Source organism: Hippichthys cyanospilos, chromosome 21 (genome assembly GCF_059441005.1).
Source record: "Hippichthys cyanospilos isolate Australia breed blue-spotted pipefish chromosome 21, RoL_Hcya_1.0, whole genome shotgun sequence".
In the NCBI taxonomy this organism is placed as follows: domain Eukaryota; kingdom Metazoa; phylum Chordata; class Actinopteri; order Syngnathiformes; family Syngnathidae; genus Hippichthys; species Hippichthys cyanospilos.
Genome location: NC_142389.1, coordinates 9553133 through 9567962, shown reverse-complemented (window position 1 = coordinate 9567962; position 14830 = coordinate 9553133). Strand labels below are relative to the sequence as shown.

Here is a 14830-nt window from a genome sequence, read left to right as displayed (position 1 = left end):
GCACCATTTAATTGCAAAGGCAAAGCAGCACAGACACAAAGCTGCGATGTTAGCGTTGTTTTTAGCATTAGCATTCAGAGTAAATGGTCATTTGTTTTCACTTGACAGTTGCTGACTAAATTGCAACTCGACTGCATAACTTATATTTTTTAACACACCCCACTAAATTATGATTAGATCAATTTAAAAAACGCTAAATTCTTAAGGGCTCATATTCATATTTTGTGTAAAATCAATCTTTTTTTGTAAACCTATTAAATATTTTAACTGATTTATTACAGAAACCTATCAAATTCTTGTTTCTCCCCTGTGATACTTTGAACACAAATCCTACTGCATTATTATATCAATATTGTGATCCTTATCTTCTGTACTAAGTACAAAATCATTGGCGGTCATTTTATATTTGGTACAGATCTTTTACAGACGTAATCACCACAAAACCTTTTTTCACAAGTTGAAAAACAAAACAAATAACAAAAAACAAGAAATACATCAATTATTATTTATTAATTGCTTTGCACAAGGGCACCAGCTCAGTTTCAAAGTATTTATAACTTAACATTTCTTTGGAATACAGTCAGCAAGTAGCGAGCACTATGGTAATATGGTAATAAATATTTAAATGAGATTTTTGTGATTTTCCTTCAGTAAAACTTTTTGAAAAGCATGCAGACTTTGTTTTTTTACACACTCATTTATAGCAAGGTTTGTCCAAATTTCACAATACCTTATGTGCAACATGATTTTTTATTTGATTTCATTTTCACTTTTACTGACCCCAGTGAGCCATAAGGGCAACATATAACAAATAAAGCCATGCTGTAGGAATTGTGCAAAAACATCGACACAGACATAAAAAAACGGAGTGGTTTGCAAGGCACTGATTTAGCAAGCGCCTAATTCATGTGATTGCCAATAAAAGCTCCATTGCAGAAAGGCGACCAACTCACAAACGACCTAATTGAGTGACAGAGAGCAATGTTAAAGACTCAAGCTCAGCAACCCTGAAAGGGGTCACAACAACCTTTAATGGCAGTTGGGGACTCCCTCGGGAAGTAAGTTAGTCAGCCATTCTCAGCACATTTAAAAAAAAAAAAAAACCACACACATCCCAAATTCGCAGGATATGTAAAGGTTGTTCTGAAAGTTGTCAATAGTTTAAAAGGGAAGATAGAAACACCTACAGGAATGAAGTAAAGTTTTAAGCTAAACTCTTGTCAGCGACACTCATCAAAAAAGAAAAAAAGTGTATTGTTTCAACATGAGCATTACAAAATTAGCAGAAGACGGAAATGTCGTCTTGATTTGTTTTGACAATCAGCAAAAAATAAGCAACGTCTATAAGACTTCTAATTTGTTTTAGCACACATTTTTGCTAGTATTATTTTTAGCTTTAGCAATTTGAGTCCTAATATGAGTCATGTCTTCTTGATTAGTTCTGACAGTCAGCGACAGCTTGAAATGCAGGTTAGCGACACATAAAAGATTCAAGTGGAACTACAAGTAACTGAGCACTTTGTAAGTTTTCTGCAAGCTTTACAGCATGTTGTTTGGCATTAGCATAAACCTCTGTGTATGTTTTGACAGTCTGGAACACTTTGAAGCAACCACCACCAGCGCACACTTAATCTGACCCGTTTTCATGAAGGGCTGCACCAAAATCATAAAGTCTTCCACAAAAAATGGTTATTAAGCAACATTTAGCTTGACCAGAGGGACGAACTGAAGGAATCCACGCTCACAAATGCAGCCGGCGAGTGCTAGTAAAAGGCGATGAATATTTCAGAACCGACGGCGGCGGTACACTGCGCAAACATTGCTAGGGAAATCGCAACATTGCCCATCCACACACACACACACACACAAAACCTGTATTATTAATATTCCATTTTCGGATGTATACCGATTGTTCTCTTGTATGTTCCTCTGACAGGCTACTTCGGTTGAATATATACGTGTTAACAATTCTATTTTTTCCAACGTATTAAATGACAATGTTTCTGCTCAATTAGGATTAAGTTATTTAGTAAACTTTCCGGTTAGGGACAACCCTGCTTAATATTTGAAGAGTACTCTCTTTTCATTCCGCAGGTGTGAGAAGTGAGAAGAAACCTACAAAAAGACAAACTGTGTGCAAACTAGGACTGCCTACACTGTAACAATACTGCAAAACTGCACACCCATCTTTTCTCTAATGCACTCTTGATCCATTTTGAGAGGCTATTATTATTTCTGGTACTTGGCAGCGGGCAGGTTTTGGTTGTGAGAAATTCCCACAAGTGCACTAAAAAAAGAAAAATGTATTCCCCATATACACACCAAAACGGCAGCCAAAATGATGGCCAACTGCAGTACTTTTCAGATGCACGATTTGAGTAATTGCAGCGAACTGAGGGCAAAGCTCATCAGAAGAGCTGCAGAAACGTATCAGGCGCCCACTCCATGGCCGTCTGGGCCACGGCGAAAACGGCTGCCCCCAGTGTGGCCGACAGCCCCCACACCGCCATCTTCACCATCCTGCTCCCCTTCCCCCACTGCTGGTACCCGTCCTGGGGCAAAGCCACGTCCAGGCCCGAATGGCGAGCTGCAACGAGCACAGGACAAGGGTGAGGGAGGAGGAGGAGGAGGAGGCGGGGGAGGAGGGATTTCATGCTGTATATAGTTTTTTTTTTTTTTTTTTTAGGATGGGTCGAGGGATATTACAATACCAGGAGTAAAGACACAGAAGAGTAAAGATGTGATTATAATTTATCATCCACTCTTATTCAGAACAACAGGAGTTAGGCTGAGTCAAGGACTTTGCCCATCGCCGTGCCGCGAGGTTCCTTATTGGGGGATCACTGGGTCTGTGGGTTGGCCCAATTCTGGGTCAGAATTAGCAAGTATAAATAGTGGATGTGTTTAACGTTTGAAATTGTTGATCTGGACCATTTTCATAGTAGGAAAATTAAATTTACCAAGCCTCACACTAAAATAACAAAACAAAAACAAAAAAAAAGACAAAATCAGGTCTTTGTGATTTTAACCATCGATATAGAAAAAGGCTTAAGGCACAATGAAGTACTTATGCTATTGGACTACTTCTGTGTATATGAGAAAAGGGCCACCATTATGTGGAGAGCTACACACCGCTATCGTTACCTTGTCTGGACATGGCGTAACGCTGAGCCTTGGTGAGACGCCGGAGTACCGTGTCTGGTCTCTGGTGGAGTGTTGAGAGTTGAAAGGCCTTGAAGGTGCTGATGGATAAGCTAGAGAACGAATACAAACGTGAGTTTCAGCTAATGCAGTCTAGCTCTGAAGTAAGTCATTTCCATGCTCGATATTGCTGGAATTTTTGTGTGAAAGGCGATCGTGAGTAAGCAAGGGGTGCTCGCTTCTTACCTTTTACGAGATTGTAGCATTGCCCGTTTAGCCAGCAAGTCAGGAGGGTATTGATGGAACAGGTCTTGGGACTGGCTGATCAAGAGTTCATAAGGGAGATCCTCGGGGATGCGGGAGAGAAGGTGGTGCACCATGGCCATGTCACATTCTGTCTGAATCACTTCCTGTTTTCTGTGCAACACGATCTGGTAAAAAGATCAAATATAATTGAGAAAAGTTCTACTTTTTAATGATCGCTGTGTCAAAAGAAGGCTGGAGATGAGGTTTGCTTACTGTAGCAGCAAGGTAGATGGGCATTATGGGGTGTGAGGCCAAGAAGAAGTCATAGAGTCTCAGCGTGTGTTTGAACTCAGACAGGACATGTCCGTACCACGTGATGAGCCAGGACAAGGCAAAGATGGTTCCCACCTCCGCTCTAATAAACATAATCAAAAAAAATAAAAATGAGCCAGGGTAAATGCCTTCCACATTGCACTAAAAATTGTTTAAAATACCCCCCATTTTTTTCCCCCTCAACTGTGCCATTATGATTTAACAAGACTTTTTTTTCACGGTGCTGTTCCCATGTGTTTTCAACAGGCACAATAAACAACATCAAATTGATTTTAACTTAATATTTTGGTCTCATGGAAGCTGAGTTTTATGAAAGACACATAGGGTGAAGTTAACAAGCATAGGTAGACAGAAATGAAGGGAGTTTAAAAAAAAGATATACAAAAGGCAGATCATAACAAATTTCACAAATTGTAACCAAACAAATGCTACGTGATGGATGGACTTTTACCTGATCATGAAGTCATGCAGTTCTTTGTCAACTTCTTCCAATATAGGCATAAGGTAGTTTAAAATATGCTTGGTGCTGTCCATTGTCGGATCCATGAAGTCCCTGCAAAGAGAATTTAATATTGATATTTATCTGTTTGATTTTTGCTCTGAATTGGTCCAGAGGATAGTATCTTAAATGAAGCGTCAGCATCCTTTTATTTTCTGTCTCCTTAATGCGTTGACTTGACGTCTTAGTCAGTGCTGCTATCTAGTGGTGATTACAGCACACTGCTAGTATTTTAAGGATGAAGGTGCAGAACAAGAAAAGATGTAACGTTACAAAAATACAGTTGGAACACCAATATCCTCGAATTAATTAATACAGAGAAGGCGTATTCTGTACTTTTTATTATTTTTATGGAGGGACAGTAACTAATGCTACAAAATAACAAAATGGAGGGACAGTAACTAATGCTACAAAATAACAAACATTACGCTACCTGAGATGATATTTGGATAAGGTGTGCAACATGGCAATAGCCATACGCTCGCCGGCAACCAACAGCAGCGTGACGACAACGTCATGGTAGCCCTGGTAGTAGTTGAGCTGCGGGTTGCACCGAAGAACCTCCAGGATGATATCCACAAGCTGCTCCTGGAGTACTGCTCGTTGCAAAGAAGGCATACCTGTCAGAAAAGATGACGGAAAATAAGTAATGGCAAAATAAAAGTTTTCTCAACACATAAAAACTGTACAAGTAGACCTTTTGGAAAGCGCTTCATGGATCGCTTGACATCCAGGACCACCTGATTGTAGTCTTTATGGTTCTCCCGTCCAGCTTTTCCTGCAACACATCCTGAATTACTATGCATATTCTATAAAATGACTATGCTTTTGTTCAATGCTTACTTGGCTTATATGGAAGCTCATATACATTGATGTTGAGCAGTTTGGGCCACACTTTCCTGCGAACTTCATTTGAAAGAAGTCCTCCGTTACTGGTCGCTGCCCTCCTCAGAGTCTCAATGTCCACCGGATCACTGTGCAATGAAATAATAACTTTTTGATGACTTGTATAAAGGAGTGAAGTTGTCACTACTGAATTGAATGAAAACATACAATGAACAACATGAATGAAGCATTTCTATCCATACGTCACTTAACATTAAGCACACATATATGTTAATTGAACGCACACACTTTCAAGGAAATGGTGATAGGCAGTGTGTAAAGCCTCTTCAAAAGAAATTGATTTTCTACCTGTGTAAGGCCTGATGGATCTCAGTCAACTTCTGCTTTCTACCACAGTTTGCTTCTGTAACAGGAGAAGTGACATACAAAAGATGGTTAGCAGGAATCAATCAAGTGCTTGAAACCATAAATTCTGCTGAGGAAATTTTGAGTGATAAAAATGAGCCATCTGTTGGATGCCATACTTGATACTGCCACGCAGGCAAGACTTTCAGAGACAAATTTAGGCAGTTAAGGCGTTCAAGCGTAACTACGAATGCGAACGTAAGTCGTTCGAGAAAAGAAGCTGAATATGTCAAAATGTAATCTTTGTTCATTGCTAACAGTTGCTTCGTTTACCTTTCGTGACAGGTACATTCACATCGTTTAGTTTCTTTCTCTTGAGCTTTTTCATCTCCCTTCTAAAATCTCCTTATCCCAAGGAAACGAATCTAAGCTGTGTCATGGGCACACACACGCAGACTTAAAAGTTAAATAAAAACATTTATAACATCGTCAAGAGTCGACCACAACTCCTGACATTCGTCTTCTTAAAAGACAACGTAACCTTACTAAACCGCTTCGTTACACGATTGGGTTAAATGAACACGTGATTGAATTCTCGAAGACGATTGGCTGATTGGGAACTGGTGCGACGCCAAGCAAACTATTTTGTAGTATTTCGTGGAAAGTGAGTTACAATTTGGGGTTTTCGTAACTTTGGAAACGTTTTCTTCTTAGAAACTTCTCATGCTAATTTTAGGTAAAATATTTTCATAGGACGAACTACCATTTAGTTATTTAGAGGCATTTCCGCAACAACTGCTAGACGTCTGTTTATTTTGCCACATTATCTTGCAATCTACTGGCATCCAGTGGTAATTTTGATAATGACATCCAACTCAACGGCCAGAAAAGCCTTGGATTTCTTCTGAAAATTGCTAAATTTCCGTCGTTTACGATTTCGGTGACAAATAATCGTATGTTGAAGAGTAACTTGGTGGCCAAGCTGTGAAAGAATAGGACGCCACGCGGAAAACAGCAAGCTCTCTTTAGTGGGGAGGGATACGTGAGATCTGGCAACCCATCAGCTAATTGCCCCATGATCTTGATAGCGTAGGTATGAAACGCCGCCTCCGAGCTTCCGCACCGACACTACTTCGGCGCTTTAAACGCGTCACGCGTGTCCTGCTGGGGCCACTGACAAGCGAATGTCATCGGCGGGCCGAGATGTCCTGGCAGGTGACTACTGCATGAAGCGGAATGAGCGATCGAGCCGAGATGAGAGGGCCCGGAGCCCGTCAGAGGAGGACGACTATTTCTGGCAACGTGAAGCAGCAAGCCAACGGGGGCAAGTGGCAAGGCGGCGAGAAATCACCACCAGCTCCCGGTAAAAAGTCGGGCGAGACGGCCAAGCGACTAATTAACAACGGAAATGGGGACAGAGAACCAGGCCACCAGCCCGCCGAGCAACACAACAAACCTAGGAGTCCAGTGGACGAAATCAGCGAGGGACTCAGGTAACCTTTAAGGACACCAATTTACGATCGTACATTTCTGCACCACATTCCCACGTGTCATACTGCTCAACTAGTAAGCTACTAAACTTTCCACCTGGTTGATCGCTCTTTCAATTTTTAACAAATATTACGTAGATTCATTCAATACATGTCTGTATTATTTGTCTAAATTAACAAGAGGTGAAAAAATTACAGATGTACCTGAATGTAGCAGAGACATGTGGAAGCATTGACGCTCGCTTTTTTGTCTCCGGGGAAGGGGGACCCTTGACCGATATAAAGGTTTAGATGAGAAAAGAATTTATGACTATATTTTAGAAAAAAGACTTAAGGTCTCGTTAAAAAAAATGCCCCAAATTAACCCACAAGTGTTTGATCTTTAGAACTAATCAAGTGACTTTTTCCCAACCATAAGCTTTTTCTGTTGTTGCATTGCGAAACATCTTGATGACTTATTGGTTAATATCCGCAACAAAAAGACATGAAATTCTCAATAGGCAAATTCAAACATGCAATTGTTGCAAAATGTCATTAAAAACGTTTTTGTAACATTATTTGTCACACTTAATTTCAACATGCCACCCAGGGGTAGAGAATGCTGGCCTTAGGGCAACATACCAAAGACTTCATTCTTTACGAGTCAGTGAAAAAAATTGCATTATTAACATTCCTGCAATATTTGCTTTACCATGCAACTAAAATGTAAATGTAAAAATCAAATTTATTTTTCCTTGAAGCTAATACAATTCCAATTTTTGCTTTACTTAATTGCAGAATGACTTGGTTATGTTTTTTATTATTATTAATGTGGTCCATGTTCACTCAGCAATACATCTTTAATTTGTACTTGCGTTATTTGAAATATCTCATCAAAATTATTTTTTTTCCTTTTTAATACAGCTGCCATGTCCGACAGGAGTCTCTTCTGAGCTCCGCCAGTGGCTTCAGTAACTACAGAGGAATTCTCAACTGGTGTGTTGTCATGCTGGTAAGTATAGTACAACATATATGATCAAGTATAGTACAACATAAATGATCTAATGAAATAATGTGTTAAAGACTCAAAATTGTTGCCATGATATAATCCAAATAACATGCCGTACAAGCATATGGACAAGATAACCATGATAACAGTGACAATGTAAAAAATATATTTTTATGTTATTATTTGCAAGAATAATCAAATGTTTAATAATAAAAAAAATAACACATTTAATTTAACACCTTTGGGGGGGGGGGGGACACACCTAAATGAATGCATTAAATAGCTCAGGACTTCTTATCTACGTGAATACTGTGTGGGCCAAATTAGCAAACAAAGTGAGCCAAATGTGGCCCATGAGCCAAACTTTGCCCACCTCTCATATAAACACAAACAAGCGCAGTTGTGTTCATCACAGTATCTTGAAAGGCATCCAAGACATCTTTGATCTTAAAATGAAACACCCCCAGTCTATAAATAGTATCAGCTGTCCATGATTGACTGTTTTTCAAAAGACTTGTATAAAAGTAGATTTTTGACTTGAAACGAAATGAAACTGCAGACACAAGATTTCATTCCTTAAGGCGAGATTGTGGTCAACTCACCTACAGTGCCAATTGCAGCGTCACTATTGAGGGTTACACCACGATGACCCTTTGCAATCCTTGCTAAAGGTTACTAAAGCATAAGTCAGACAGTGCTTGGAGTAGAGCAACAATTGCAATACAACATGAGGTAGGCAACCAATGGGATACGCAACTTATTATAATTGAAATGGTAGAAATGTGGTCCATGTTTTGGCCCAAAATATGCTTCGGAAAACCACCACAGAAATTTACCACTTAGAGCAAAGCAGTTGTTCCCGCAAAGTGTAGTGATATGACCACCCCATGCCTTTTTTTTTTTTCTTAATCTCAGACCTCAGACCTTATTCGTCAGAAGCGAGCGCCGCCTTAAACGTTTATCAGATATGTTGTCAAGAGCACTCATTCGGCCGCACCTCGACCTTTTTATTGAGCAAGGCAATATACATCCGCCCCTCCGTTATGACTGATAGTGATTACAAAAACAGACATTTTCTTTTCCCTTTGGCTCTCAGGTGCTGAGTAACGCGCGCCTCTTCCTTGAGAATATAATAAAGTGAGCATACGTCGTTACATTTTCCCACATTTGATGCCAGCAATTAGTCCCGGCCCAAACTGCTGCCATCTCCTTTAGGTATGGCATCTTGGTAGATCCCATCCAGGTGGTGTCACTCTTCTTAAAAGACCCCTACAGCTGGCCAGCTGCCTGCCTCATCATTGGTATGATAAAATATCTTCTAATTCTGTTGTAGTTTAATCATTCAATTTGGAGTTTTGAATTACATTTTGTAATGCCTTTGATTTCAAGCCAAAGAACAAGTTGTTTTGAAGAAGTTTTCCTCTTAAGTCTGCAGCTGTTGTGAACAAGAGTCATAAATTCAAGTGTTGCTGCCAAAGTTCACGCATGTTATTGTTGTTTCTCCTTGCTGTCCTTCCATGTGCTTTTTTTCCAGCATCCAACGTGTTCATTTTGGCAGCTTTGTATACTGAGAGACGTTTGGCTGTGGTGAGATCCTTCTTCCTCAATATATTGGGATATTTTTTAGGTTTTTAACTCGTTCAATCCCAATCACATATTTTTACCCCCCACCCCCAGACATTCAATCCCACGTACTTATATATTTTGTGTTTGTTTTTCAAGTGTTTGGCTAAAGGATTTGCCTAAAAATGGCTTGTACTAAATGAAGTATTGAAGTCATCAATTACTTTAGGTAATCACACATGAAAGTAACCAATTACTTTAGTCAATTACACTCTAAAAACTATTGTGTTAAAAATAACCAAATTATAGTTTTAAAAAAAGTACCAACCTAATATTTTGATTACTTTTATCCATATTTTCTCGGTTGTTTTGCACAAATAAAATGGTCATTTTACACCAGACAGCCTCAAAAATTGGGTGAATTTGCATACAACCCAAAAGGTTGGGTCGTATTGACCCCCCCCCCCCCCCCCCCCCCAAAAAAAAAAAAAAAAAAAAAAACTTTAGAACTTAATTCATTTTGAATCAGCCATTTTAGACCCAAATTTAGACACAAATGAAAAGAAAAACAAAATTAGTTCTTGGCATTGAATGTCTGGACTCTTAAATGTAATAATGCGTCTCTGGTATAGAATTAGTTAATTGCATCAATTCTTTTAATACACAGTCATTTTTTTTATGCTTTCTAGGGAACAGTGTCAGAAGCAACTGGCTTGATTCTTCACATAATCAACTTGGCGTCATTGTTGATTTTTCCCTCTGTGACCGTCCTTACGGTCACCTCCGTTACCCCTGGTGGGTAAACATCTGGGTTAAGTGAGATTTCAACAAGGCTTCTGCAGATACTTGCAAAGTTAATATGATGTTGGGGCAGGAATAATGCGTTTTTATTTTCAAATTAAGAGCACATTATTTTTAACAGGAAGCAACTTATTGCTAAATTAGGTTATTGTGAATACTTTTCAAAACGTTGTATGTTTTCATTTTGTTCTACAGAAGCCATTATTAGTGACACAATTTTCCACTAGATGACCCAGAAATAAAATAGATTAGATGATTTATCTTCCAAGAAACCATTCCAAATGTAGTTCCAAACTCATGCAATCCCACAAACATATTTTTAAGTTGTAACATTTTTTTCTCAAATTTCTTAGTTTGGCTAAAAGAGGATCTAAAATTGGATGTATAAAATTTATGGATTTAATTATTAATTACGGAAGTAAGCTTTAAATATTGAGGGTAATTGATTACTTTGCATAATCAATGACGTTGGGTAATTGATTTCTTTAGATAAGTACCAAAGTCATTAATTACTGCAGTTACTCAAGTACTAAAGCAATTACAGTACGTATTGATTACTTTTGGTACTTTTATAACTTTAGTCATTCCACAGATGGAACTTTAGTCCCCCTACACGCTCACACTTAATGCTTTGCTCTGGGAGTACTTGACTGGAAAACTATTTGATATTGGGGCACTTCATTGGAAAAAAGGTTGTATTTTAAATGTATGTGTTTCAGTGGGTGGTATTCTCTCTTTGGGCATCTATACCGTGCTGTTCCTCAAGCTGTACTCCTACCGAGACACCAACAGGTGGTGCAGGGAGATCAGACAAGCCAAAGCCAAGCGACTGACCCGCTCCTACTCATGTGAGCATATTTCAACCTTTGTAGTAAGCAAATTTTATGTCAGGCATCAGCTCAGTGTCAGTTTTTACTTACTATATTTTAATACACTTGAATTCTGCATGTGATTTCCAGGTCCGTCTGTGGCTCAGTCCAATGGTTCAGCAGTGCACACCAATGTCTCCTACCCTGGAAATCTCACCCACAGAGGTGACCACATTTTTAATTGATTTTTGAAGTACCGGATTGGTCATTTTAATCTGGTCTTGTCCTCAGACATGTACTACTTTGTGTTTGCGCCGACGCTCTGCTACCAGCTCAATTTCCCTCGCTCGCCCCGGATACGCAAACGCTTCCTCCTGAGGAGGCTCTTTGAAATGGTGATGTTTAAATGAATAGGATAAGCCAAAGAGCTAGTTGAGGAAATTTGTAATGTTTTGTAATGTGTGCTTTCTCTTTGCAGCTGTTCTTCATGCAGCTGTTGGTGGGCTTGATACAGCAGGTAGTGTTGGTTCATTTGTACGCAAATGTTAATTCACTAAGCTAACTAACGCGGTCCGTTTGTCTCTCCCCAGTGGATGGTTCCAACCATACAGAACTCCATGAAGCCGTTCCAGGTGGGATGGAGGCTCAGTGAAGTTACATATCAAACACTGCAAATTCTGTTGTGCAAAATGAATGGTAATAGTTTGTGACTCACACAGGAAATGGACTTTTCTAGAATGGTGGAGCGCCTTCTCAAATTGGCGGTGAGTGTCACCATGTGCTGTAGATTGCATGTATGTAGATTATAGAATGATTTTATGATGCATTGGGGGACAGCCAATGCACCCAATAAAAAGCCCATTAAAAAGATTTTCTACCAGCTCATTAAAAAGATTTTTGATGTCTATAGTAGTCAATGGCTGTGAAAGATTTAATCTTTGTTGTGTTGCATTGAAGAATATATTAACGGTAGCAACGTGTTGCAGTATTTTCTGGGACATACAAAAATGGGTGTTTCATGATGAGTTCAGAAACATGCCACTGATATACGCAAGTCTAACGTGTAACAGCAGCAATGTTAACAGTGTTGTCATGAGGCATTCAGGGACACACAGTACATTACACAAGTCATGTGACATGATGCGTCAAGTACACCGGGATCACGTATCATGATTGAAGGTGAGTTACGAGAAGCGTTCAAGGACATGCCATAGTGAATCTCATGTCGCGGCAGCCAGCCAAGGCGAAAGAAAGTATGATGTGTTCAGGGACACAATGTAACTTAACATACTTGTCTCCTCCCTTCCCTTTCCTCAGGTTCCCAACCATCTGATCTGGTTAATCTTTTTCTATTGGTTCTTCCACTCGTCCATGAACTTTGTGGCTGAGCTGCTGCAGTTCGGGGACAGGGAGTTCTACCGGGACTGGTGGTAAAAACACATAGTATAGTACATCTATGTACCATGTATTGTACGTGCATGGAAATACACACTTTTTTTTTTTTTTTTGCAGGAACTCAGAGAGCGTCACCTATTTCTGGGCAAACTGGAACATCCCGGTTCACAAGTGGTGCCTGAGGTGAGCTGACACATCATTAGTAAGGTCTGCACTCTCTAACAGTGTCCATTTGGTAGACATTTCTATAAACCTATGCTGAGGAGAGGCGTCAACAAGCTGGTGGCCCAAAGCGCTGTCTTTTTGCTGTCCGCATTCTTCCATGAGGTAATCCGCCAAAACTTATGTATTGATGTCCATTTTTCACATTAACTTTTGGTTTGCGTCATGTTCTTCAGTATTTGGTGAGTATCCCTCTGAAGATGTTTCGACTATGGGCCTTTATGGGCATGATGGCTCAGGTAAGACAAAATGGCATACAAAAACTTTACATGCTGTTTTGGTTAGCAATAACCAATGCGGCTTCTCCTTTGTACCTCTCCGTTTTCACCAGGTTCCCCTAGCCTGGTTCGTGGGTCGTTTCCTGAACGGCATCTACGGCAACGCGGCCGTGTGGATGTCGCTCATCATCGGGCAACCGGTCGCCGTGCTGATGTACGTGCATGACTACTACGTCACACATTACGAATCCTAGCATGGACCAAACCAACTTGGAGGTTGTTTTCATTTAATGGCCAAAAATGGGACTCATGTAGACTGAAGGGGGAAATCCAAGAAGCAAAACTAACATTTTCTTAAATACAAACAATGCAAGCTTCAAAGTTAACTGTGTGTCATAATATGACTTCTGTGTCTATGTTGCGTCGCTTTTCTAGGTTTTGTCAATCATTTCTGCAATAAGGTACCTGATTATAAGGTTGTTGTTTTTTTTGTGATTTGCTGCAGATGTTGAACAACCGGTGAATGCTTTAGCACTTTACTGAGATGCATGCTCTCAACTTGAAACATGATATTTCTATGAATGTTCTCCTTTTGCCCTTTTCTTTACACCATCAGTGTTTCCCAACCTTCATTGAGCCAAGGAATAATTTACATAAAAAAACAGGTTCAATGTACTGTACTGGCATAGATCAACAGATGAGGTATTTACCATGAATATTTTTCTGACCAAATCATTCACTGCCAAACCTCCCAGTTACAATGGATATTTCACCTGTACAGCTGCCAATGGCAGTGAATTCGTTTTAAAAGAAATCAAAACATTTTGGCACAGTGGTTGGGAATCATCGAGCTAAAACGGTTTAATTTATTTTTCTGTAGAAATCAGAAGGACATACACTCCTTTAATCCTAAACATTTCAGGGAACATCAAAGTGAAGTAAAGCAGCAACACTGGAACATTTATAATGAAAGTGCCTGTTTGTATTAAATTGAAGAGGCCAAAAAAATCTTTGCTGCACTAGTCAAGCTTTAACGGCCATTGTACATTTCTTAAAGTATGCACAAACAGATGTAGCTTGGTTAAACTGCCTTTTAAACACCTTGTTATATACATGCAAATATTCATTATCCATCAACGGAATGTTTTGTGTTAAAGTAAAAATTAAAATAACTGTTTTGTTAAATCAAAGGTGTGTCGTCTTATTTTAAGAATATAGAAAACAGTTTTAGGACATGTGGGCTTTCGATGCTCACTGAATGGCTGTACTCATTTTGAACAAACCTCGCTTTTTTTTTTTTTTTTTAGCAGTAATTTCAATACAAAGTACAAAATGTATAAAACAACCACTCTGAAGAACAGACTAACATCAGTAGAACATCTCAAACAGTAATACAGAGACAATGAATTGAATATAAAATGATACAAAAGGACACTAAATACCTCGCCCCAATGAATTTTTGTCCGGGGTTTAGAATTACGTCATGTTTCATTCGTTTCAACGATTGAAACTAGACCTGTCAAGTGACCGCTTTGCAAGTAATCACATCCGGTTTTGTCGTAAAATTAAGTGGATTTGATTTATTTCACAGAACACTACAATTCGCATTTTGTTTTGGTTATACGTACGTACTTGAGTTGCTACCCTTGAGTACTGTAATGCGTTACACTGTTAAAACTGAAATCAAAAGTTGTCTGCACAGACAAAATTCTGTTTGTTCCTTCTATACTTAACAGATATGAAGAATTACTATTACAGTATTTTGATTCATATTCATTTAGGCACAATACAATTATTTTTAAAAAAAAAAAGCTTCCAACTTTAATTTGTTTTTTCACTTGAAATGTGATATTTTAGACCAGGCGGTTTATATTTTAACGTGAGTTTTACACTTTCTTATATTTAAAATGCTTCCTATCATGAAAAGAAGCTTT

At 39.1% G+C, this 14830-nt stretch overlaps 2 protein-coding genes across 4 annotated transcripts; one reads left to right on the top strand and one right to left on the bottom strand.

The window, feature by feature from the left end:
• Window positions 1-491: 491 nt before the first annotated feature.
• Window positions 492-11229, bottom strand: LOC148406555 (TBC1 domain family member 20). 3 transcript variants are annotated; one of them, XM_088404933.1, is made up of 10 exons: window positions 11173-11229; window positions 5414-5468; window positions 5063-5193; window positions 4917-4997; window positions 4653-4839; window positions 4172-4273; window positions 3661-3802; window positions 3388-3572; window positions 3145-3254; window positions 492-2587 (listed from the first exon to the last, which is right to left on the bottom strand). In XM_088404933.1, exons 1-10 carry the CDS (start codon window positions 11198-11200, stop codon window positions 2409-2411), a joined length of 1200 nt encoding a protein of 399 aa, XP_088261059.1. In that variant the 5' UTR covers window positions 11201-11229; the 3' UTR covers window positions 492-2408. The 3 variants fall into 3 exon arrangements, with proteins under 3 accessions (XP_088261059.1, XP_088261058.1, XP_088261060.1); XM_088404932.1 differs by lacking the exon at window positions 11173-11229 and adding an exon at window positions 5744-5930; XM_088404934.1 differs by lacking the exon at window positions 11173-11229 and adding an exon at window positions 5744-5930 and having other exon boundaries at window positions 2557-2655; window positions 3133-3254.
• On the top strand, window positions 6255-14086 carry dgat1a (diacylglycerol O-acyltransferase 1a). Its single transcript, XM_088404931.1, has 17 exons — window positions 6255-6903; window positions 7804-7891; window positions 8985-9025; window positions 9104-9189; window positions 9423-9475; window positions 10141-10246; window positions 10972-11100; window positions 11212-11286; window positions 11353-11456; window positions 11540-11578; window positions 11652-11693; window positions 11781-11825; window positions 12379-12491; window positions 12574-12639; window positions 12696-12783; window positions 12855-12917; window positions 13010-14086. Exons 1-17 carry the CDS (start codon window positions 6647-6649, stop codon window positions 13148-13150), a joined length of 1536 nt encoding a protein of 511 aa, XP_088261057.1. The 5' UTR covers window positions 6255-6646; the 3' UTR covers window positions 13151-14086.
• Window positions 14087-14830: the final 744 nt, after the last annotated feature.

What these genes read in the sequence shown, in the direction of transcription:
- LOC148406555 (XM_088404932.1), bottom strand. Translation starts at nt 5,798, where the DNA reads ATGAAAAAGCTCAAGAGAAAGAAACTAAACGATGTGAATGTACCTGTC. An exon ending in TTATCCAAATATCATCTCAG is followed by an intron (nt 4,274 to 4,652) that starts GTAGCGTAATGT and finishes TTCTCTTTGCAG; the next exon opens with GGACTTCATGGATCCGACAA. An exon ending in CTGCATGACTTCATGATCAG is followed by an intron (nt 3,803 to 4,171) that starts GTAAAAGTCCAT and finishes TATGTTTATTAG; the next exon opens with AGCGGAGGTGGGAACCATCT.
- dgat1a (XM_088404931.1), top strand. Translation starts at nt 6,647, where the DNA reads ATGAGCGATCGAGCCGAGATGAGAGGGCCCGGAGCCCGTCAGAGGAGG. An exon ending in GAGTTCTACCGGGACTGGTG is followed by an intron (nt 12,492 to 12,573) that starts GTAAAAACACAT and finishes TTTTTTTTGCAG; the next exon opens with GAACTCAGAGAGCGTCACCT. An exon ending in TGTCCGCATTCTTCCATGAG is followed by an intron (nt 12,784 to 12,854) that starts GTAATCCGCCAA and finishes CATGTTCTTCAG; the next exon opens with TATTTGGTGAGTATCCCTCT.